The sequence below is a fragment of the Magallana gigas genome, chromosome 5, assembly GCF_963853765.1.
Source record: "Magallana gigas chromosome 5, xbMagGiga1.1, whole genome shotgun sequence".
In the NCBI taxonomy this organism is placed as follows: Eukaryota; Metazoa; Mollusca; class Bivalvia; order Ostreida; family Ostreidae; genus Magallana; species Magallana gigas.
The window spans coordinates 22,658,332-22,683,794 of record NC_088857.1 but is presented as its reverse complement, the minus strand read 5'-3'; the positions used below and the strand labels follow the sequence as shown (position 1 = coordinate 22,683,794).

General features: G+C 35.6%; 2 protein-coding genes across 5 annotated transcripts in view; both read left to right on the top strand.

Annotated features, from left to right (window-relative positions):
- The first annotated feature begins 878 nt into the window (after positions 1-878).
- LOC105343387 (methyl-CpG-binding domain protein 5) lies at positions 879-11,552 on the top strand. Of its 4 annotated transcripts, none has more exons than XM_034478467.2 (7): positions 879-1,034; positions 1,419-2,498; positions 4,310-4,602; positions 4,767-8,300; positions 8,461-8,609; positions 9,072-9,178; positions 9,728-11,552. In XM_034478467.2, the coding sequence occupies exons 2-7, from the start codon at positions 1,483-1,485 to the stop codon at positions 9,849-9,851; spliced, it is 5,223 nt and encodes a 1,740-aa protein (XP_034334358.2). In that variant the 5' UTR covers positions 879-1,034; positions 1,419-1,482; the 3' UTR covers positions 9,852-11,552. The 4 variants fall into 4 exon arrangements, with proteins under 4 accessions (XP_034334358.2, XP_011449019.3, XP_034334353.2 ...); XM_011450717.4 differs by having other exon boundaries at positions 8,458-8,609; XM_034478462.2 differs by lacking the exon at positions 879-1,034 and adding an exon at positions 1,067-1,304 and having other exon boundaries at positions 8,458-8,609.
- Positions 11,553-16,632: 5,080 nt separating this feature from the next.
- LOC105343388 (doublecortin domain-containing protein 2) overlaps positions 16,633-25,463 on the top strand; it is a 54,448-nt gene continuing 45,617 nt past the window's right edge. Inside the window, exon 1 of the mRNA XM_066083953.1 lies at positions 16,633-17,702. Coding sequence (XP_065940025.1) covers positions 17,386-17,702 — 317 coding nt within the window. The 5' untranslated portion in view covers positions 16,633-17,385. The remainder of the gene's footprint in view (positions 17,703-25,463) is intronic.

Sequence of the window (25,463 nt, the reverse complement as noted above, 5' to 3'; positions counted from 1 at the left end):
TCTTTTCTTTTCTACTGGGAAATCATAAATATTCACTCTCCTGAAATGAAAATGTAAAGTGTTTGATGATTCAGAAATATATGCAAGAAATACCCTATATTTTAGATTACAATGGCCAATATTAATCGTGACACTGTACACTGTTAGAAACACAGCATTTTTTTCAGTTTCAGCTTAGTTGTTAACATTAATAAGCAGGCACATAACAAGGGAGGTCATAGTTTGTTGCAGCAAACATTTTTCATTCTACACATAATTATAAAAATGTGAATTATCATGGAATCGACCCCCCCCCCCCCCCCCCCCCACACTTTACCAAGAAATAATATTTTTAATGGTGCATTTAGAGTATCAATTAAAATCGTATGCTGTAAAATTATTGTTGATAAATTTATAAAATTAAATGCATGGTTACTCAAACCAGAAAAAAATATTTGTACTGAGGTTTCACTTGTGTTTATGGGCAGAAACTTTCGTGGATTTAGAGAAAAACAGGGATTTGTTATTTCTTGGGGAATGATTCTTTCACACAACATGCTATTATAAATTGCACTTCAGTGACAGCGAAATCCACGAAAATTGGTATTAAATGAACATTTGATGAAATTGCAGTAAACTATAGTATAACAGTTTATAAATACATCCCTGGACCTTATAATTAAATCATCAATGGCTTACATTATATGTATACAAACTAATTTGACTATGTTAATTTTATGATTTTTCATTTTCCAGAGGGGGGAGGGGGTGGGTCGGGACCCCCCTCCTGATCCCCCTCTAGATCCGCACATGTAATCGCAAATACGTGCGCCCGCGCAATAATTACAATTTTTGGGGGAATGCGACGGCGCAATAATTTATTTGTCGCATTACGATTTGTCAACACATGCGCAATATTGCAGTCGGCCATTTTATAATTTTAAACGATTAAAAATGTATTTAGAAATCGATCGTAAATAATGGACAGGCTTGAATGCCATACAGAATCTGATAATATGCATAGATAGGAATAAATATTTATTTATTAGCTAGAGGTAGGTCTCTTTGCTTTTTTGTGCTCGTGAACGGTATGGGACACCTGTCGTACGGGTCAACACACACATACACACATACACTCGTTGTTTTGATTTGTTCAGCTGATCTGGCCACATGCGATATATCATTTTTTGAACATTTTATGAAATAGCGATATTTTTCATGAGCACAAGCAACCATTTCCTTTCACATTCTTCGTGTTTTCAACGACGTCCGCGTTTATATTTCGCTTCCAAATGACCTCGGGCTGTTTCATTTTGTTAAACTGGGTCAGCATAACTAATTTTTGAAACACACAGATGTTGTATTTGAGTTTAATAACGTCTACTGTAAACGATTTTTTTCTCTGAAGATTAATGTAATGCCATTTCGATATATTTCAGTTTGCCCCTCATCATCATGCAGGATTTTCTAAGCCTAGGAATTGGATAACAGACCAATATTTATATGATGGATCCCTCAGGTGGAAACCGTAATGTCATGCCCAATGATACCGGGCTTTATAATCAGCAGACTGCCATGGCAAGTTCTGGGATGTACAATCCGATGATGATGGGCGGTTACAATTCAAGTTCTGGATCTGTGGAGGGATTAACTGTGCAATGTGATATGGTGAATTCACAAGTGAATGTTTTACCACCGATGGGGACATTTATTGGACAGACTAACTATTCAAACTGTCTGACAATGCAGGGCCAGCAATCTCCACATCTCACTAGACTAGGGATGCAAAATTTGTCACCGTACCCAAACATGGCACAAAATGTTTGTGTGCCTTCAAATAACACGCTCCCTAGTTTCGGCCATTGTTTTTTAACCCCATCATTCAATCAACAGCAAGCTCTGTTTGCTGGAAATGCTAACCAAGGTGATAGAGTGCCGAGCGGATTTCATGTCATATCAAACCAGATGCCAGGCATGGGAGTGACTGTATCATCAGCTACAAACCCAATGCACACATCTAACGCTCCCATTATAAACTCTAGTGCTTTTATTCCCAAAACCTCTGTTTATGAAAATGTTTGTGCTCCGTTTTCTAGTTCAGAGAGGCTGCTTAGTCAACACGCTGATGTTTTTAATGTGATCTCAAGTATACCACAGAAAATAATTCTTCAGCAACACAAATCTCAGGAGTTAGTGGAAGAAAACGTAGTGTCCTCCACACACGAAAGTGTGACATCACCTGTTGCACATGCTCTTCCTGCAGGGGATGCTGTTCCGCAAAACCAGATCGACGTGAACAAAGTACTTCATCATTCAAATGTGAATGTAAAACAAAACAAAGGAGAGATTCTGGTTCCAAAACAGGTGACGATGGGGAGTGTTGACCCCCCAAAAAAGGAATCTACTTCAGTTCCAAAATCGGAAAGTCCAAAATTTATGAAAGAAGAAACTCTTTCACAAATCATTGTCCCTTTGGGATGGAGTAGAGAGAAAAAAGATGGTGCTATTGTATATTACAGGTATAATAAATGATTTTTTTTTTGTATATTACAGGTATAATAAATGATGAATGGTTTTCGTTTATGAAATAAGATTAAGGTTTTAAATACAGGGTGTCTTAATTTATTACTGACTATATTTCTTCTAAAGCTCATCCCTTAGTTGACTGAGTATTGTCGAACTTCAGTCGAGTAGAATAAAACATGTTTAACATTTAATTATTTTTGCATGATTGTGAGGGAAATACAAAGATTTATTCCCCTAGAAAAACCATATTTTCCTTACAATCATGCAATAAATGTATAATATGTGACTTATTGTTGAATAAGATAATTGTGAAAGACTCTTTTATGATCACTTGGTATACAGCTCCTTGGCAGTACAAACCAATCTTTGTCAAAACAGCAGTTATAGTGAAGGAGCTAATAAATTATCTATATATACTAAATATTTGCCCCCTTTTATTTTCGATTCTTTTGCCTTCGTTGTCAGCAGGTGAATTTAAGACTGGGTGAATTTGATACAGTTTTTAAAGTAGTGTTAATTAGAAAGTGTATTTATCATATATATAATTTTATCTTTTGCGCGAATTCAAGAACCGTTTGCAAATGTAGATATGAAGGACGAAAAAAACATGAGACAAAAAAGCTGTATAAAGTACATAGTACGTAAGTCTTTTTGATAGAAAGGCATTTTCTGATGAGATAAGTGAAAATAAAAGATTATGTGGTAATTCCAGCCAGGGTGGGATTTTTTTTTATTAAAAATAATTCAAAGTTTAGGGAATGGCCAGTGTATCAATTTTAAGTTGAAATTTACAAAACTCTAAAGAATAGAAACAGTGGTTTTACGTTGCTAAATAAAGTTGCTGTATTTGTGTGAATTTTTTGGCGAAAAAAAATGTCTCCATCTTAGTATCCTCGCTTGCACTGGTAAAATTTTCCAAGTGCTATTGTGAACTGTGTAGAAGCTTTCAATAGGCGTTAACCTCAGAAAAGTTTCAACATAATATTTTGACAGACCTTTGTCAAATCAAAACGTAGTAGGCAGAGTTGAGACATCGCTCAAGACTTGAAAGAGTGAGAGAGAGAGAGAGAAGAGAGATTAATTTAATGGATCATTATAAGTTATAAATTGGCAAATAAATTAAGTTCCATTTTATCCATTATTACAACTTTGAAGTATTTGGCTTTGGCCGGTGACAAAGTCTATATATACAATGACATGATGTCAAAACTGAACATCCAAGATTTTGCTGATTTTTTAGAAACTGACCAAACTGGCTTTTGCCCATGACAAATTCTAAATAGTATTACATTTAGGAGTGACATGATGTCAAAACATCCAAGATTGGGCCAATTTTTGAGTGAGAAACTTGACCCCCTTCTATACTTCAGTATATGGAGTCCTAGATGTAATATAGACTTAATTTGTTTGTCGGTTTAAAACTTATAATGTTCATCTGCATCATTTAACTTTCTCTGTCTTTTCTCTCTTATTCAAGTCACGAGAGGTATTAACTCCACCCTGTTATAATCTGATTGGAAGTTTTAAAATGATATATTCTTTCCTTTATTGATCTGACTTGATATATTAAATCTTACATGTGCAATAATCAATAACATTTTTACAATATTCCAATAGTTTTTGTTTCCTTTGGAGGAAGACTGATAGTATGTCAGTTTCGGTTAGGAATCAAATGAATTCCTGTGCAGGTATTAAATGAATTTTTGTCCCCTGATTCTGTTTTATTCCATTCCCTATACTTCTTATGTTGTATATAATTTATACATTCCGCTAACATGATGGAGTTGTCTTTGTTTTATTACAGTCCAAGTAATGTGCCATTGTGTTCAATAGAGGAGGTCAACCAATACTTGCTGTCTGATTCAACTTGTAAGTGTGGGCTGGAATGTCCTGTGGTGGTTAGTAAAACATTCAACTTTGACGTTTCCGTGGAATCAACAAAATGGAGTCTGGAACTGACAAAGTCTTCAGAGGACCTGACAAATCTCTGTAACCATCGACGTAAAATCATTAACATGGCTTCATTCCAGAGCTCCGCCCTCACAGTGACAGAGGAGCCAGGGGGAGGGGTTGTCGCGAGCTCCAAGTCTACAGACAGTAAGTGTCAATTAAGACAAGTGGGCCAGATTCTTTCCAATAAAATTGTTATTTTTGTTTTAGGACACATCTGGAAATTTAAAAGTATCAAAATATCATAAAACTTTGGGTTGAAATTTAAGTTTGTGGCTATCTGTTTGAAAACATATATATTTTATTTCCAGAAAGTAAAACAAAGAAAAAGAGGAGTAGGGCTGGGAGCTATAGTTCTCCGTACGATCGGGTTCGAGTAGCAGACCTAATTGCAGAAAGGGATCGACTTCGGTTGGAAGAGGAAACTCTAGCCAGACAGGCATCAAAAGATCACATGGACAAGCCAGTTATGACCTCTGTTGAAATCCAGTCCTCAACAGACCATGTGAAAACGCCACCATCCAGCGCACCCCGTACAGGTCTGATGTCTCCGCCTCTACCACCACCAAGTGTTGTTCAACCTCTTCTCCAGACCGTTTCAGAAGCTCCTCACGTTTACACGCAGCAATTCTCCTCCATGCACTCAGCAGGAATGATACCTAGCTCCTACCCTCAAAATATAGCAGACGCTATCAATGCTGCCAGAAACAGTCATGTCGGGTTAACGGCCCAGTCTCAAACATTCTTCCCTACAGACAGTGTTCATCCCCATCAAGCTGTGAATCTCCCTCCATTAGGAAGCCCCACCATGGGACCCCAGAGTTTCAGCTTGTTTCCTCAAACCGGTGGTTTTGGGGTGCCTCCTGGATACCTGGAAAAGAGAGGTAACTCCTCCTATCCCATGCCCTACACCAAACCTTCCATGTACAGATTCACAAACCCTGCACTATCAGACCTCATAGACCCAATATCATGGTCAGAAAAAAAGAAACCAAAATCTAAAAAACCAAGGGCGAAAAAAGAAAAAAAGAAAACCGTCTCTGTTTTTGAAAGTGATACTCCACCGCCTAATGTGGATGTTAGTGTGCTCAAAGATCACGGGCATGGGCCCATACCCAAGGTAAAATGTTCTACTCCTTCCAGTCAGTTTGTAGAGAATGCTACAGGGTATTTAGCTGACCAAGCTCTTATGATCAAGAGTTCTTTAGCCTCTGGTTCTCAGGATTCAAAAGAAAATCCAAGCACATCCCAGGTAACCTATTCTTTACCAACTTCATCCAGTTATGGAACTGCCAATGACAATCTTGACATCAGTACCAATGTGGTGGTTCACACCTCTCAGCCCGATAGGCCTGACCTGAGTATCTCGATATCGGACACAACCATGAGAGCTCTGTCCATGAGTGATAACACTTTCACTGAAGACCGATGCCATTCTTTATCTCCTAGTGATTCTAACGGAGAATGTCCAGCAGAAACCATGATGCCCACATCTATCGTTCATCATACTGGAAAACCCGAAGTTCCGAAAGTGGAAATCAAAGTCTCGGACAGCATAAAGCTGACAGATGTAGCCCATGTTGCAACAATACCAATGCAAACACTGAACACTGTCAATTCTAAACAGAGTGATGGTGCAGTGTTACCAAACTTCAGCACAATTCAACAGTTGTTAGGGTACAATATGTCAAATCAGTTTCCTGCCAGTAAGATGTTGTCTGCTGCAGCACGGGCTCAAATGGCACAGAAGACAACGGTAGAACCAACGGAACTCAGCAACGTTCAAGTTACTCAGCAGTTGCTGACATCGTTTCAGAAAAACTTTCTGGATAAATCTGGCAGCAATGTTGGCATCATAGCAAATGAGCAAGATGCTCTAAAATTTCTTGGACAGAAAGCTACATTAGTCTCTTCAAGTGCATCAGGAATTTTACCAGCATCTCAACAGAATGGCTCAAATTCCAGTGGATTAAAGATATCAACAAGTACAGCTCCCACATTTTCAATCAATTCACAAATACCCAGTGTTTTGTTGCAATCAGGATCTCAACAACAAATCGGCACAGAAGTTTCAAATGTTCTCACTGTCTTGAATAACAGTCAGCAAATGTCACAGATCCTGAGTTCTAGTGGTGCACCTCTGCTAAGCACTGCCACACCTACCGCACCTGTTATGACTACACAGCTAATATCTCAGCAGCCTGCAGTGGCTAGTTCTCAGTCAGCTCATATTTCAGGATCACAGGCAAACTTGATCCAAACTCAGAGTGCCCAGATTGCGACCACCCAGCAAGCCCCAATTATTTATACACAGGCCACTTCCATCTTGAGCACACAGACCACTCCCATTATGCACACACAAGCAACGCCAATTATTAACACTCAAGCAACGCCAATTATGAACACTCAGAATTCACAGTTTCTATCTGCTGTTGGAAATATTAATCAAAATGCTGTTATGTTTTCTAATCCAGCTTTGAATTGTGCTCAGAACAGTTCCATGTTTAACCAAGTGATGAATCCATCATCTTTGATGGTGCCAGGGAATCTTGCATATGCACCAGATCAATGCATGCCTGGTAATTTTAATCTTGGTGGAGTTGGGAATCAACAGATAGTTGGAAATAACTCTAACGTTTGCATTAAACCTTTAGGTCAATTCATCAACATGGATGCCAACCAGATCAAGCAGGGATTACCACCTCACTCCTGTGATCTTGCTCAGAGCAACCTGCAGTCTGGAATACCTAACCCAACAGGTCAACTGTTGGTGCTACCCAACCTCCAAATGCCTTTGGTCCAGGTGTTCAACAATGGTCAGAAGAATGGTGCACCTGATATCAATTCTCTTCTGTCTCAGCTTCAGACAAACATTGCACCAATGTTAAATGCCCAACAGGTTTGGAACAATCTCACAACTGGCAGTAACTTGACAGCTATGCAGTTGCAGACCTTGCAATTGCAACAGCAACTTTTGCAACAGATTCAACAACTCCAGGGCATGCAGTCCCTTATCAACCAGTTTAGTGCTGGTGACATAAATAAGGTTCCTGCCCAGTTCTCTATGGAGATGGACAGAAAAGACAGCAATGCTTTGTCCATGGTCACAATGGTCAATGATGTCTCCACAACGACAGAGTCACCTCCCTTGCAGAGTCAGGAGAATGACGAGGAATCGAGTATGGAACTGAGTTCAGAGGTCACCAGTACCCATGCCGGAAATACAGATTCTGAAATAGCGGACAGCACCAGGGAAGAAGATTCAAAGAACCTGACGATTGAAAACAGGAGGACTGAAGATGAAATGGATGTGGATGCTGAAATACCTACAGAGAGGGAGTCTGAAGATGAACAAGTGATGTCCAATGATCTGGAGGTAAATGAAGAAATGAGGTGTTACAATACCCAGCATTCCAATGAAGAACAAGAAAACTGCTGTGTTTCCCAGGGTCCAGTCCATGACTATGATGGTGAAAATTTATCTCAAGAATGCTCAGAAGATGACACAAGAATCAATAGTAGCACTCAGACAAAGGTGGAAAAAGATTGTGACACTAGCACAGACACCAATGATAAAGAGGAAGCTCAGAGTGACAAGAAGGCCACCACAGAGGAAGAGTGTTTGCACTTGAAAATTTGTGATGGAGATAGTGAAAGCAAGATCTCAAGTCTTCAGAAAGGAAAAACTATTAGAAGAGATGATAGTGTGTGTGTACCAGACTCGAGTCAGAGCAAGGAGAACAGTGGTAGTCCAATTTGTGATGTTCCCGTGGTGACCAGCAGTACCAAACATTCCAACAACACAACAGAACTGGGAACCAAATCTCTGACAGAAGATTTTACAGGTAAAGAGTTTGTTTAATTCGTGTTGCATGAGTTATTAATTTACTACTAATAATTACAAAAATTCTGCCAGTGGACAATTTAAAAATTTAATTTAAAAAAATGTTTAAATGTTGTGTTGATTTAATTGATTTAAACAATTATTTGTTTCTTGTACAGCAGATTCTTCTGTGGTTAAAGGAGTCAATGGAGGGGTGACCTTCATTGAAGGTGACCTGATTTGGGGGCAGATTAGGGGCTTTCCTTCCTGGCCTGGTAAAGTGGTGCCACCTTGCGAGGTCATTGACCCAGAGCCATTGGAGATGGGGAAGGTAAATTTAGGTTTTAGAGGGCTTTGTTAGATCACAGTCAACTAATCCTCATCAAATCCTTATTTTTAAAGCACTTCAGGGATGTTTTACTGTTTTGTTATTTTATAGAAAAGCATACTGTACTATCAACTATACAGTAAAACACACTTATAACAAAGTGCCAGGGACTGACTATTTTGCTTCGTTAAAAGCTTAATTCGTTATATCCATCAAGTTTACAACATGAAATAAAGTCACGGGGAATAGAAATCACTTCGTTGTAAGCGTCAATTCATTATAAGCGTGTTCGCTATAACCGTGTTTTACTGTATTTGTCATCAGTAAATGATTTTCACATTAGTTTGCCATGCGTGATGTCCAAGATGATGCAATTTTTCCAATTCTATTCAAAGAAACATTTGATGTGTGGTATTGAACAAAATGAAAATGGATTTTGTGATAAAGCATTATATTTATTTCCAGATCTGGGTGAAGTGGTACGGAGACCATACCTTTACACAGGTGGAGCAGGACAAGTTGAAGTCCCTGGTTGACGGACTGAAGGCCCACCAAAGGCAAAGGAACAGGAAGTAAGAATTATTTGTCCTTGTACTTCTCTATAGTGTTCTATTTGTGAATTAGGTACATCTGTACTGGAATTTTTTCATAAGTAGAGAAGAATGTCTAAACGGCTATTTACAGGATTTATTTGTTAAAATTGATTTTTACTGCATTGAACCATTAGCTATAAGATGTAACTTAAGGGGGAAAAGTGTTTTTATGTAATTCACAACAATTACTGTAAGTCGTTTTAATTCCACTTTGTTAAAATTTTACGATTTCTCAGAAAGTACCAATCGCGATGGTTTTTAATTTCACGCTCCAAGAAACCAGTTAATCAAAGTATAAGCATTAACATGTTTTAAAAACTTATGTAAATATTTACAATGGGTTTAATTTTGCGGAAAAATGATAAATCACGAACATAGTGAAATTAAAACCATCGTGAATATTTGCCAATCTACAGTATTAAATCTGGGTTATTCTGTGTCGAATTGATTATTGTTCAAAGAATATTGGTGTAAAGTACCATTATCAATTAAAAATAGAATTAATTGTAAATGCATGTTTTATTACAGAGGAAGAAAAATGAACTCAAATCTTGAGGCTGCAATACAAGAGGCATTGGCAGACTTGGGTCAAATTACCACAAGCAACATAAATAGCAAGGGAAAATCAAGCAAAAAGAAACGAGTCAGATAGCAGAGAAAAACATCGGGATCCAGAGCGTTATAATGTGTGTACAACACAGCAGCTCTGTATTATGAGAAATCTTTATTGATAAGAATTCAAAATCTTTCAATTGTTGTAAGGTATTGGGAAGATATGTTAACTCTTTTTTTGCATTTTGCAAAACCAAGGGAAAGAACTCTTCATGTTTGTTTTGGAGGGATTAAGTGTTCAGATTTTTTTTACTGAATCCTTGTTTCTGTATTAACTCCTTTCTTTTCTATGCACATTGGATAATTCATGTACAAATGTTGTACTGATGCCAAAATGTTATTTTTTTGAAAATGTTAGTTTTTGATGACGTTCTTGATGAAACTGCATAATATGCTCCTCAATATGTACTCGACATGCAATGTCATTTTTCTACTTGCATATCATCCCTAGTCTTTGATGTATTTCCAGCCATACAAATCAGTACATTAAACTAAGACATACACACTCCATGTGTATAGATTATGGAGTGAAAAAAGTATGTTGGGTGTAAATAGAAATGACGATTTGTTGTGGTACTTGGGGAAATTGTTTCAACTGCTACGAAATGTTTGATTGGCTGGAGACAAAATAGATCTGGAATAATCTAGGTCCTTGACCACTGGCTGTGATATGTCTGTGAAAATGGCTGTGTACAGAAAAAAAATATGAGATATATTTTGCATATGTTAGTTATATTGCAAGGTGTGGTATATAATACAGCAGAGCTTGTGGTTTTCATCTGTCTTGTTTTAATCATTTTGTGTTTTAATGTAATGTTTTAAACTAGGGAACAAAGGGTAATAAAATAGAAAGCCTTCAGAAAGAGCCAACAGAAAGAGTAACTAGACTTTGCAGTTTCGTATTATTTGACAATATTTTTTCTCATTCAATGACTGTATGAAACGATAAATCTCAGCAGCATTTAATAGGAGAAACTTCTTTTTATGTTCATGTTTTTGTTTTTTTGTTTTTTTTTGTATTCATTACTGGGAGTAACACATTTTAGTGCTACTTTTATATGTGCCATGCCTATTAAATATCACCTATATCTATAATTATACAAGTGTTGTACAAGTGCTTAATATATTTACATTTCAAGCAGGGATCCTTGTGTTGATCATAGGGGTAGACTGATCATCAATTCATTTCTGTTTTGACAGTTTTTCTTGTAGCGTTATTTTTCCCCTCTATTTTTATTGTTAGTGATTATTGTTTTTGTTATCTTTTCTGATAATTTTTTTTTTCTCTTTTAAAGTTTAAATAAAATTGAAAAAAAGATAATTGGATGAGGAGAGGGTTGGGAAAGAGGAATGTGTACTTAAGATTATATTAAAAAAATCAAAAGAAGTCGGAACTACAGCAATCATTTTCTTGTTTCATGAAATGATAACTCTTCTTCGCTTATTCAAATTTTTTTTTTTTTTTATATTTCTCTTTTTAGGTATTGCATTTTAAAACCCTTTTTAAAGATGTATAAGAAATAGTTTTGCAGCATTAAATGCAGGACATTTTATCATTCATGACATTTATTTGTAGATCAGTTATTATCAGTGTGCAATGAACTAAAAGATTCCATATGTCATTTGTTATGGAAAATTCATGTACATAAATATGCATGTACATCAAAACAGTAGTTTCTTTTTCTCGTTTTGAATGTTAAGAATTTAAAGGTACACCAAATGATGTGCTGTACTTTATTTTTGAAAATAGGATTTTTTTTCTTGAATTCTATATGCTAGCAAAAACATGCACCGAGTTTCTTAGTTTATAAGTCTACAAGATAGAGTCATTTATTTGTTTTATTATGCTTTTATTTGTTAAGGTATGGGAAGTACGGTGGTCATTTCTGTTTTAAATAAATATATATATATGTTAGAAATATAGATAAAATATAAATGTAATATACAATGTACACACAAAAAAGTGTCTCAGGAAGGCCCCAGCTGATTACAAGTTTGTTGACTGTTGCCATGGTTACCATTTGTTGTGGGTGGGGCAGACTCCTGAATCTGATTGGGTGTGTCGCAAAGTTACAAGGAAGTGCTTATGTTGTTGATAGAAGTAAAAACGTTAAAGAAATGTACATTTTAAAGGTTTGTGCAAATTTTACTTTTTAGCCTATTAAATAAAATCATTAATATATTCCTGTTGTTGAAAGTCTTTTCCTTGAATTTATAGTAACTGTTTACATGGAAATTCAGAAAGAGGCTCAGTTTGCTTTTTAATTCTAGTAAACATACCGACAAAGGTGTAAACATATAAGAAAAACATCCTTAACAAAAGTTAAGATATTGTAGAATTATCTCAAATAAAAGCAGCAGTTAGTTATTTTACTCTTCTCTATGGTTATATATAATAAAATGACTGACCATTCTTCGTTATTATTTTGCAAATAAGTCTTTTGTTATTAAGCTGATTTATAACACATGATGTGCACAATAAAGTACAAGTATTTCTTGATATTAGTTACCACCTACTTGACAGACGTACCAAACCATTTTAAAAACGTCCAGTCCAACCTTGGGTTTTCATAGGCCACTGAGATTAGATATTTTTGATTATATGTGCATGTCAAGACAGATTAAAGAAAGTGATTTGTCATTCTGTTTGAAACTAACACTAGGGGTATTTAGGAAGTGATGTTGATAAATTGAACCATTAATTTACGTTATTTGAAACAAAGTGGGAGATTGTAAACATTTGTGTATCTAGAGCACCAAGGAGTAACATGAAAAATACTTATTTTAGTATGTATGTGTTATCTTTCATTGGCGATGATTGTGACATCCTTGCGGATTTATTATTTAAGGTGCCTGCACTATACGTATATATACAGTGCATATCGTGAATTGAATATTTTCACACGATTTTGTTGTTAATTCTTTGGTATTTTGGTTTGGGGTTTTTTTTTGGGGGGGGGGGCGCTCTTTTTTTCTTCTTTTTAGCTCACCTGAGCTGAAAGCTCAAGTGAGCTTTTCTGATAACTTTTTGTCCTGCGTCCGTCTGTCTGTAATTAAACTTTTAACATTTTCAACTTCTTCTCCAGAAATACTTGGATAATTTCAACCAAATTTGGCACAAAGCATTTGTATAAATGAAGGGGCACACCCTCTTTCAAGGGGAGATAATTAAAATCATTAAAAAATTGTAGGTTCATGTATTTTCAAAAATCTTCTTAAAAACCATTCGGCCAGAAAAGATGAAACTTGCGTGGAACGTTCTCAGGTAGTGTAGATTCAAGTTTGTTCAAATCATGATCCCCGGGGGTAGGGTGGGGCATAATGGGGTCGAATTTTTACAAAGGAATATATTGAGAAAATATTTTAAAAATAATTTTTCTTCTTGAAACCGATCGGCCAGAAAAGCTGAAACTTGTGTGAAAGCATCATCGGTTAGAGTAGATTCGAGTTTATGCAAATCGTGATCTCCAGGGGTAGTATGTTACCAAATTTAGGGGGAGGGTCGAATTTTCACATCGAAATAAATAGAGAAAAATCTTCCCAGAAACTGGTCAAACAGAGTTCGAAAAGCTGAAACTTGTGTGGAAGCATCCTGGGTTAGGGTAGATTCAAATTTCATAAAATCATGACCCGGGACAGGGTGGGACCAGAGTGGGGACTTTAAAACTGTTCCCAGAAACCGATTTGACAGAATAGCTGAAACTTGTGTGGAAGCATCCTTAGGAAGGGAAGATTCAAATTTGTTCAAATCATGACCTGCGGGGTACGGTGGAGCCACCATTGGTTGAATTTTTACATAGAAGTATACAGAGTAAATCAAAATATTCCCTTCAGAAACTTATCAGCCAGGAAAGCTGTAACTTGTGTGGAAGCATCCTCAGGTAGTGTAGATTCAAGTTTGTTCAAATCATCATCATTGGGTAAGAATGGGGTCACAACGTTGGGGGGGGGGGGGTGCATAGAAATATTTGAAGAAAAATCTTTTAAAATCTTCTAAAAACGATTTGTCTAGAAAAGATAGCAACCTCAGATTGTCGGATTATGTCCCATATATAAACAATTTTTAAGAATTGCTTTTGAGAACTGCAATGCTCAGCAAGTAATATGACTATAAAATCATCCTGTTATAAAAGGGACTTGATTGTAAACATAGGAATTTCCAGGGAGAAAATGAATTTTTATTTATACAGGACCAACAGGTATTATACTACATTGTTCAGATAGTTACTATTATGACTGCCATTAAGCTGATTTAATCAGATCTATTGTTCCTCAGATGAGCGATGAGGCCATGGGCCTCATGTTTTGGGGGTGTTTTTTTTGGTTTTTTTTTTTGTTGTGGGTTTTTTTTTGGTCAAACATGCCCGTTTCGCTGGGACTTCGGTTCGTGAGGGTAAAAAAAAACCGTAAGATGTCGATGAAATTTTATCATCCAGCGTACAAATAACTACATAAATGGTCAAAACTCGATGCACATTTTGTAGGGTATTCTACGTTAGATTCCTGGTGAAATCTTCGGTATACTCACCTGGGGGATACCTGTGTTCCCTGATGACGAAGATGTAATAATATAATGACTAGTACTTTTTTAACCATCATTTTTTAAATTCAAAATTCGCAGGAAATTGCGTTTTGTTGTTTTTCTTTTAATACATATTGATTTAGTCTTGTGTCGTAATGATCAGACTGTTAAAGCTATACACGCTATAATTTGCGTCAATTTTGAATAAAGGGGAAAATGTATGTGTTTGATTACTAATAAAAGTTACCTTTATTCTGTTAATTATAATGCTCAATTCGATCACGTAACAAATATATCAAATATTAAACAATAAAAAATATTTATTTTCCTGCCAGGAAAGTAATGCCTCCTCGTGAATATCAATCTATCACGTGATATCGACAGCTAAATTTAGCCTATCATACCAAAACTGGTGAAGGGTCAACATCTTCATAATTGTGATAGTTTCACAAAGGAAAGGATATTTTCAGTAAAGCATAAATTTGTCCGATATACGAGTACAAACAAAAGAAAAAAATACAAGCCTGTGAGTAGATATGAATACTTCCTTTAAAGAAATGACGTAGACCTGTGTTTTCCCCTATGTGCTATTTATAGATCCTATAAGTGTTAATGCAGAAGTAAGGGTATCGTGAATGGCAAGCGTATTTTACTCATTATACATATATGTATTTCAAATTAACAATTGTTAAGCATATTAAAAACCAAGTTGGATATTTAATTAGGCAAACAATAACGACCACCTAGTTCTCCGCGGACATGCGCAATGAGGTCGGTTTGCTCTTCCTTCATCAATATTCATGAAAAGGTATATTTTCCTGGCAGGAAAATAAACAATTAAAAATCTATATCTTTGTAACGAGATGGAATTCACCCTTGTAATTTACAGATTAAGGATAACTTTTATAAGTAGACAAACACATGCGTTTTCACTGTCTTTCAAAATTGACGCAAATTATAGCGTGTATAGCTTTAAGCACTGAACCTTCTTGCTAATAAGAGGCCCAGGTTTAGAGTCCTCATTGAGACTTGAGTTTTTACTTCTTCAGACTTATATCTGTCAAAGTATCTTGATATTGCCAGCCAAGGCTGCAAGGGTGGCGATCCGCTCATCTAAAAGAGAAGCAGATTGTCTCCCTTCGCTAGCGTAGTGACATTCTTTGGGATATTGCTACATGTATGTATATAACAGAATTTAATATACTCTAATGTACATGTAATATCTTCGTGACAATAAAATAATTATCTTGAATTAGCGTTTAAAGTATACACTTTACCTTTATGCAATGCATTTTTATTGAGAAGAGAAATATACATATAATTTCTATTGTATATAATGCCATCCATTATTTGTGTCTGGTAAACATCCTTTAAAGCAATGTTCAATTCTGTACAGATTTTGACTACCGAGTAATATATGCAACCATTATTAAATCACCCCAAAAGTTAATTGTAACGTTTCTTAAACTGTAACTATGTTGTTTGTATGCCTGAATTGCATCATTTATGATGATGGTGGTAATACCTCACGAAAATTTAATAAAAAGAACTATTGGTTTATTGCTTGTTGAAGTTCAGTACTCTGACCGATATTTCGACCCATTGAGTTTCAAGACTCGCTTTCTTTCAAACGCATATCGGTTTGAGAAAAGGAACTAAAGAGAGAGGTGGAAAAAATTAATAACCCAAAAGAACCAAGAAAGACGTTCTTTGACTCGATATCAGCCTGATCTCATCGGCAGCATTAAATGGCTGTGGCGGATGTTTTGACTCCAAGGCGACGATTGCTGATGCCACAGATATGCAGCGCCTGATGAATCTTTATAGCTAGGTCTGCATCTGTGTAAGTAACTCGGTCCTAATAATTACAACAACAGTCCGCAGACTGATAATACTAACCACGTCTTTGCATGTTGGCAAATCGGCGGACGCGAAGAACCCGGTTATTTCTTCTTCGACGTTCGATACAATATACAATGTATCCATCCTGCGATTTGCCGACTGCTTTGACTTGTTGCACAAAGAAGCGCAACGTGATCCTGGTTTTGTTTCCAGTGTTGCCTTTATCGAGCTCCAACCCCGCGTTTGTACCCAGCACGTCAAAAGAAATGCTCAAGTATCAACAAACCCTATAGAAAAATGTAAACCTCGGCCATTGAACAGATTGATTTTAACAGGCTGGTCGTATATCAAGTAGCGTTTTATGTATTTATCTGCTGATAACTTTTCGATCCTGTATGCTTAAAATTAAGGAATAAATGTAAACATGAATAAACACGGATAGGTGTATAATCTAACCTGGCTTAAATGCCTTATATAGCGGTCGGATACCTATCTTGACTTTATATGCGATTCATTCATTGCTAACCAAGGTAAAAAGAGAAGGGAAGTCTTTATATGGAAGAGTAGATTCCACACAAAAATCTCTTTGTTGTCTTTGGCTGCGTGATTCCTATTGACGGTTGTTTTTAACATGTTTGGGTGACAAAGCTGTCAAAACACGAGTCATTATTGCTTAAATACTCGGAATTTACTGTGTACTCTTACCATATTCCACCCGATAGTTTTTATTCACGATTTTGGACTTTTTTTCTCCAAGAAGCTAAAAAAAAAAATCGATCTTTGGCGTTTCTTGGCCATGCTGGGAATTCTACTAGAATCGCGGGATTTACCTATGCCGTGGTTTTAGTCTGGATTTGATTGACAAACAAGAAGGACCTTGTTTACATCATAGGTTTGCTTAGATACGCGACATCCAAGGCTTTATTACAAGAATGGTCTAACTAGCGGTATACCGGAGTGTAATTATTGACATTTTCATTTGGAACTTTGTTGAGGACCATCGCCAAAGAGCGCGCACTTGTCCGAGGCTTTTAAATGAATTAAGAAACATCTTTGCACTAGGACTCATTGTTCAGAGGAATAAAAAAATTATTGTTTTTTTTCGTGGAAGTGTGTGAAAACGCTGTAAAAAAGCAGTCCAGGAAGAGAACAAAAAATACGTTTACATTGATATTTGTGTATACTGTTGGCTGGTATTCTGCCAGAAAATATGATGGAAAACCATGCATACAGAGACCCAGAACTTCCACATTATATGAGAGGTGCTGGTAAAGGTTTCACAACGCATTTCTACATCAATGGCGACGAGCATTACCAAAGTAAATCATTGCTAGTCAACCCCAAACGCTACAGAAACTTTGACACGTTTCTAGATGATGCCACGAAGTCTCTGAACCCCCGTTTCGGTGCAATTAGGAACGTTTACACTCCTCTAGGGAAGCACAAGATTACCAATTTCGATGACTTGAGAGAAGATGGGCAGTACGTAGCAGCCGGGGTGGAGAGATACAAGAACATCGGCAAACCGTAAGTGCATATTTTCAGTGCAGTTTGCAGTTCCATGTGCATGTTAATTTACAATCATCTTTGGTTAGTATTGGTTTTATAATTGCTCACCAATAGACATCTGCAGCATAATTGTGCTGTATCAATTTGGGTATTCTTGTGAACTGGGAACCCAATTTAACTACGGTATTTTTCTTGTGCTTATTTGATTCTTGGTTGAATTTCAAAGTTTAACCAAAATGCATCCATTTGCAAGGATTCAGTTAGTCTGATTAAGACTAACTATTGTAAAGCCTAATTAACTATTATATGTGTAAAAGTTTTTATTTGTAATAATCACGAATAAGTAATCTAAAATAAAAGTGTTATGGATAGAATAACCAAGCGAAAACAATTTGGCAAAAGTCTGTGCGTCCTTTCACACTAATCATGAGTCTTCGCGTCTACATGCAAGTTTTCCCTTCCATCGCGACTTACAAAGTGTTTACCAAGTCAATTTAGATAAAATTCAAGGAAGAATACGATAATAAAATTCAGTTGTAAAATACCGAATTGACACGCCATCTACAGATAAATCTTAATCTGTATATATGCATGGGAACAACCTTGCATATCTATCCTAATTCAATATCCAAGTAAACCCTTACATCTAATGTGAAATTGATGGTTTAACGTTGGTTTAAAGCACTTCTAAATAAAACACACGTATTATTAATATCCCATAATGGATTCATTACGCTTTTAGACAGAGTTTTAAACATGAACGTGAATACAGGCAAGTTATTCATAATTCATCGACGTTTCATTTCTCTGACAAAATTTGAAATGTGAAATATTCCAAACTCGTTGATGCGGCTTGTACGTTAACAAAGACTTGAGCCGACCGTATTATTGGTCGTTTGAATGCGCTTTCTTTGCCAATGGAACTGTTGATAAAGGCTGAAGGACTAAATGTAGAGAATCCGTCGTTTCATTAGAACGAAGTAGTTCAGCTCACCATAAATTTCTGCGATGAAGAACTTTATTCAAGTTCTCCAGAATTTTTACAAAATGCGTATGCACTCTGTCATTTTAAATTTATGAAATCGTGGATTAAGAATTAAGTTGCCTCGATAAAGTTTGGTAGAAAGATCCTTGTTTTATTCTTATTTGGGACTGATTTAGAAACATAATCATATTCGTTATTAACTTGTGATTTCCTGTCATTGACATTTTTGATTTGCAATCATTCATAGTGCCCTTTTCGGGTTTCAATCAAATCTTGTCGATATGGTTACGATTTGTTTCAATACATGTTTGGTTGATATGACAATATAGGGCGTGAACGTACCCCCTTCAAGCTCATTAGCGCTTTTAGATTTGCTGCTCTTGTAGTTTACGAACTTGGAGCTTGTGTCGCCCGTGTGATTGCATACATAGGAAATGTTGTCAGAAGGAATCAATTTTACACTGTTTGCACGCATCTTGATCAAACTTGGAAGGGACTAATTTGGCTAAAAAATCGATTAAGATTTGATGGGTTGTAAAATTATGTTCCAAACATGTGAATCAAACAGTGATTTCCTCATTTGAATTTCAATAAATTGCCACCATAACGTGTTTATTTTCTTCACAAGACGTAAAATTCTAATCACCAAGGTGGACATGTCGGAATTAATCAAGGTGGTAACAACATCAACCTTAAGTAGATGATTTGCTGATCTCGCGTGACATGTCGTCATATTGCATTCTTATTCTGTAAATATTGTAAAGAGGTGTTGTCATGTCATCTCTCTCTCTCTCTCTCTCTCTCTCTCTCTCTCTCTCTCTCTTAGTTAGATGTTTAAAAGATGTTGATTGTTTTGATTATGTAAATCTTAATATCCTTTTAAGATGCTTGATGATTTCTGCGAGAAAGTTTAAAGAACGTATACGCGGTAAATCAAGCACCTTGACGGCTGTAATAGTGTTTTTTTTTATTCCGTCGCGGAAAAGGAAAATTTAGCACTACTCTCACCCTGTGTCACTAAAACCATTAGCTACGATTGTAGAACTATATGAACAGATTATTCAACAGCCCAAATCTTTAATAGGAAAGTTCTACTCATTTCATCAATATTTACTTTCGTGTGATTCAACTTTGATATGCTTTTGTTGACTTAAACAACATTGATTTATGCTCTCTTCATCTGTAGACGAAAGAACTTCCTGAAATTTTTCTTCAATACCATGGGGTATCAGTTATGGCTATTTGATACAGGTAGTAATATCAGAGATTCTCTTATTTCTTTTTTTTTTTATTTTCCTAATTAACAATAGGAAATAACAATCTTAGACATAATTCTATAAAAAAAAAAAAAAAAAAAAGATTCGAGATAAAAGGCCCAAAATTAATGTCGACAATAATACTTTTTTATTCTAGTTTTACAAATATTTCTTTGTTAAATGATATCAAGTAAAAATAAATGCAGGAAATTCTTGCTTGTATATAATGTGAGATCGTAAAGAATACGGTCTTGAACAAAAGACAAAAAGGAAGAGAGTTCTTTTTTTACTGTTATTCCTTACCAAGGTTCAAAGGAGCAAGAGTCTGATTGATATCCGTATTTATTACCACAGAGTTGTGCGTTTCATAAGCAAACAGGAGTCAATTGGGATATCCTGTTAATCTAGACCTTATAGAATATATATAATAGACATTACGGTAACCAAGGATACTAAAACCATTTCCTTAGATCAATAGTTTTTGATAGGATATAAAATCTCTCTCTCTCTCTCTCTCTCTCTCTCTCTCTCTCTCTCTCTCTCTCTCTCTCTCTCTCTCTCTCTCTCTCTCTCTCTGTTCGTCATTCACCCTCTGTTCAAAAAGATTGTTGTTTCTTCATTATGGTTCCTCATATTTGCCTCCGACTTTGGCCTTCTCAAGCGGAAAACTTATCTGGTCTGTAATTACACTCTGTTCATTTCATTAATGCGGTATTTAAATATACATAATATTAGAGATCACGCTACTTTTTTTTTTCTTTAAGGGTATACGTTTATTTAACCTCATCGTGCCAATGGTGTAACCCCAAAGACTCTATTGTGAAAAAGTTATAGGAAAAATATATCGGTTAATAGTTCGTATGAAAATTTGACAAACATAAACCCTTTCATAACTTTTATTCCCCTTTTTCAATTAACTACCCCACAAAACTTAACTATGTTTTAGTGGTACATGTAAGACGCAATGACCAACTTTAAAGATCTTCAGAAATTTCGGTAAACTTACACCACGTATTTCAGATTTAAACCATTGTTTGCCTAATGACTTTAACTGTAGGCACGTTTTGATAAAACGGCAGAATTTTAATAAAATCTAGACCTCCAGTTTAACAAACTTCTAAACATAGCAATCCAACTTTATTACGTATATGAGTCCTCTCAAAGAATTTAAGAACTGAAGGTAAACCAAGTCTTAACATCAATAATGGTGGCCAGAATCCTCCGGGGATCAATATTAACTCGAGACGACAGAAATTAATTTGATGTCAAACAAATACAGATACTAATAGGATTTAATCCAAGTATTTATTAATTAATAAACTCAGCTTCTTTAGAAAATGTCGTATATGTTGCTATGGAAACGCGTAAACTTGTTTCATTTTCAGATAATTAGTCATTCCTTAAGAGAGCGAGAAACTGAGAAAGAATGATGGGAAGGGGAGGTTCATCTTTAGGTTGAAAGCACGTGCTTTAGGCAAGAATAAGGAGGTGAGGGGGTACACATCTCTGAAGTGTTATTTTGGTTTGATTGTCATCCTAGCAGATTGAATGAATCCTGGTTTGATGTTTTTAAAAATTGCCATTCTTGTATGAAACCCAGATACACGTCCTTTAGTGACAATGCAAACTACGCCACCTTTTGCAATGACAATATAGCGTATGTAAATTCCTGTCCTGGGACTACCAGTTACAGGATGGTGTATTTAGGTTCTCACCCCTCCATATCACAGCAAGGTATAAGAGTATTCCCCTGTCCTCCGTGTGGCCACTTAAGCCCTAATCTATGTAGTTATGTTTAGAAATGTTTGTGAGACAACTTGAACGTTTTCAAGTGATAAATTTTCTGAGGGCACCCGTTCATTGAAAGCACGATTGTTCATTTATTATGGACCATATTTCTCCCCCCTCCAACACAGACAGAGGGTGTCGTGTCCACGATACTTAGTCCAACACAACAGAACGCAAAACACTCTTTCCTGTATCCGTTAAGTCTCGCTGTGATCTCAATTACTACGAGATCTGGGATAAGCAACACGCAAACATATCCAAGAAAGGTTGAGACTGCAATTTAAACAATCTTTGCGTCTCAAGAACTCATTTGCAAATTGCACTTTACGTAGAACATATGTATATATCTCACTCAGACTAAAGAAAAGAGTGTAAGATATACTGGTAGGTAAAGTAAGAAAAATAACATGACAAATAACTCGTACTGGAATAATTGGGTCAAGACATCGTTCAGTGTCCAATGTTAACCAACACACCCAATTTCAGACAGTTGGGAATTGCCGGAATTTTTACCCTTGTATAACTGCTTATTTGAATTCCTGAAAATATCCCTGAACTTTGCCAAATTAAAAGGAAATCAGTCATAAAACGGTCTTTTTGAACCTTTTATAAAGGTGATGTCAAACAAGTACGACGCGACCTTATAAAGAACAAAAGTTTCATTGTCATGCGTTTCTTATACAATTAATCTTATAGTTTTGAGAAGATACATAAAGAGGTTAAACAAACCCAAAGTAGGAATGTGGGGGATTTATTAAAAAGCAAGCGATAGTGGGTCTGAATATAACCGTTTGTTAAATCTCTCTGTCATTATTTGCTCTATCCTATATTGTTACACTGTTGCATTAATCTTATATGTTAAACGTTACATTTCTCAAGCTGTGTTTAGATAAGTGTGCCACCAGAGACGCGTTTTATGAGCAAAAAAAGTAGTGATTGTTGTTTTTCACCCAGAAACGTATTTTGGTGACCTGAATTAGGGCCATAAATCGTGGTTATTTTTTACCTGAAACTCTTCACCTTCATTGTCTTTTGGCATGAACATAAATATATTCTAACACAAGTTAACAACACCATTGCAATTGAATGTGCACAAAGCAAAGCAATATAAATTTTAAAAATCTTCGTTTGCTTTTCAATCCAAGTAGTTATAGTAATTAATTTTTTACCCTTGAAATCATTCTTCTATTTAATAATATTATAAAATGCCAAATCAAATGCAATAAGTATTTTGAATATTTTGCATGTTATCTATTTATTTTTTTGTTGTTGTTGTTGTTTTTCCTAAATGTAAATAAGGTGACATATAAGAATGCCTGTATCTGTTAGTTGCATAGCAATGCATCAAAACCATCGGAGGAATGTAATTCCTTGGATACCTGAATAAAGAAGCCAGTCTTGCAGAGATTGCCATGACGACTACGAAAATCGCCATCATTATTGATTACTTTAATAAATTTAATATACTACTAGTATCCTCGTTTGTGAATGGCAATGACAAGAAAATCTACCATTATAATTCTGCAGGAGAAATGAACCGACATTTCCTTGCGTATTACAAAATGTCCTGCTTCTTGGATTTATTGCGCGATCTTAGAGTAATATTTTACAACCCCTCTCTATTTCTTGAGGGCCAATAGTTTGGTGTAATAAACAAACCCCCTCCACACATCGTAATCCATAGGTCAACATTTGAAGCCGATAGATAAATGCAATGGCCATCTTCTCCAACGTTTATCTTTCATTAAAACGTATCTGTCCCTCTGTTGTAATGCTACGTCTGAACTAGATAGCTAATAATCAGAGCAAGCCATATAGAGACCTGTTCACAAGTGTAAAGCAAATATTGAGGAAATAGTGGCGACTCTCGTCTTTGTCCTACTTTTCGACTGTACTATTTCCAGAACAGAGGTCTTTTTTTTATTTTTGCACGTAAAAGTCAAACAATGAAGCGAGCAGTTAGTAGTTGTTAGTCTTTGTGTCTGCACACTCCTCGACGACAGTCAGGTTTTCTGTTTTCTATTTCTTAAATTTTTTTATTTTGTCACCAGCTTCAGACACTTCCTCAGTTGATAAAATTTTGAGACATAGAAAATAAAGAACAAAAGTAATTAATCAGCATCTGTATTACGGAATATTTGTGATCTGATTTAACGTTATTTGTACCATAACTATGTTGGATAAATTTATTTACTCATTGAAAAAAAGTTCTGTGTCACAATATCGGCAATTTTCTTCTTGTAAGCAGGGTCACACATAACACAATTTCGATTACAGAAGCCAACAATAGCAATTAAATTCAATGTATACCAATCAAATATTTCCTATTAGTCCGGCTAATTGATGAAACCGGGAGGGGAACTGTACTCTGACTATCTGTCAGTAATTCTGTTGTAACTTTTTCTCTACATGCACTTTTTTCGTTATGGTTTGGAGAATTTATTTTAAGTTTGCTATATAGCTTTTTACTGAGAAAGTACATATCAAGTTTGAGACATCTTAAAATAAAATGACCAAACGCTCCAGACGGACCAAATTACTGTTATAATCATATAAAAATAAAAGCAACACTTCGTTTTTTGCTGCTGTGTTTTAGTTGTTTCCATTACGAATAAGATAGACCTAAGTATTGCAGAAGGTTTTTGAAACTGTTCATACGCTTCTTGATTTGACTTTGAATATAAATAACTCGAAGAATACATGTAATTTATTTGAAGAAATAGAAAAATTGTATAATGTCAAATTTTAAGATATTGTCCTTTACAAATATTTGAATTTTTTCAAAGGAAAATATGTAAACAAAAATATCTTTACCAACCCGTGCTATTCAGTCAATCAACAGTTGATGTTTTTTCTTAGTTTAATTCTTCTTAATATAAATAAAGCTTGTGTATTCATGAATGTATCGTATGTGTGTTAACATATGTACATGTGTATATAGAACAAGAGTGCAATTGGTATGAAACTATCGATATATGTAAAGGATATCGAATATTAACAACATAAATTTTATACAATATTGTCGGATATTATGAAGTTTACTTGATTTAATGTGAATCTAATAGAGAACAATACAGATACTTTACAATTAAATGTTTGCAAAGTGATGCAATCCTTAGACTTGAAATGAAATTTGGAAGAAGTTCAAGTTGTGGAGGAGGAGACAAAATCACTTCAACTATTCGAATATTCGCAGATTTCTAAGTCTTCTCTAGACCCGTACTTTGGCAACAATGAACAGCTACAGAGGGACTTGAACACACTAGTGACCTGGAGCGACACCCGACAATTAAATTCCTCAGTTGATAAAATTTTGAGACATAGAAAATAAAGAACAAAAGTATAATTAGTCAGCATCTGTATTACGGAATATTTGTGATCTGATTTAACGTTATTTGTACCATATCTATGTTGGATAAATTTATTTACTCATTGAAAAAAAGTTCTGTGTCACAATATCGGCAATTTTCTTCTTGTAAGCAGGGTCACACATAACACAATTTCGATTACAGAAGCCAACAATAGCAATAAAATACAATGTATACCAATCAAATATTTCCTATTAGTCCGGCCAATTGATGAAACCGGGAGGGATACTGTACTCTGACTATCTGTCAGTAATTCTGTTGTAACTTTTTCTCTACATGCACTTTTTTCGTTATGGTTTGGAGAATTTATTTTAAGTTTGCTATATAGCTTTTTACTGAGAAAGTACATATCAAGTTTGAGACATCTTAAAATGACCAAACG

Bases quoted from the DNA above. Each gene is read 5' to 3' on its own strand.
- LOC105343387 (XM_011450717.4), top strand. From the start codon at position 1,483: ATGATGGATCCCTCAGGTGGAAACCGTAATGTCATGCCCAATGATACC. The intron at 2,499-4,309 runs GTATAATAAATG...GTTTTATTACAG, and splicing joins GGTGCTATTGTATATTACAG to TCCAAGTAATGTGCCATTGT. The intron at 8,610-9,071 runs GTAAATTTAGGT...ATTTATTTCCAG, and splicing joins AGCCATTGGAGATGGGGAAG to ATCTGGGTGAAGTGGTACGG.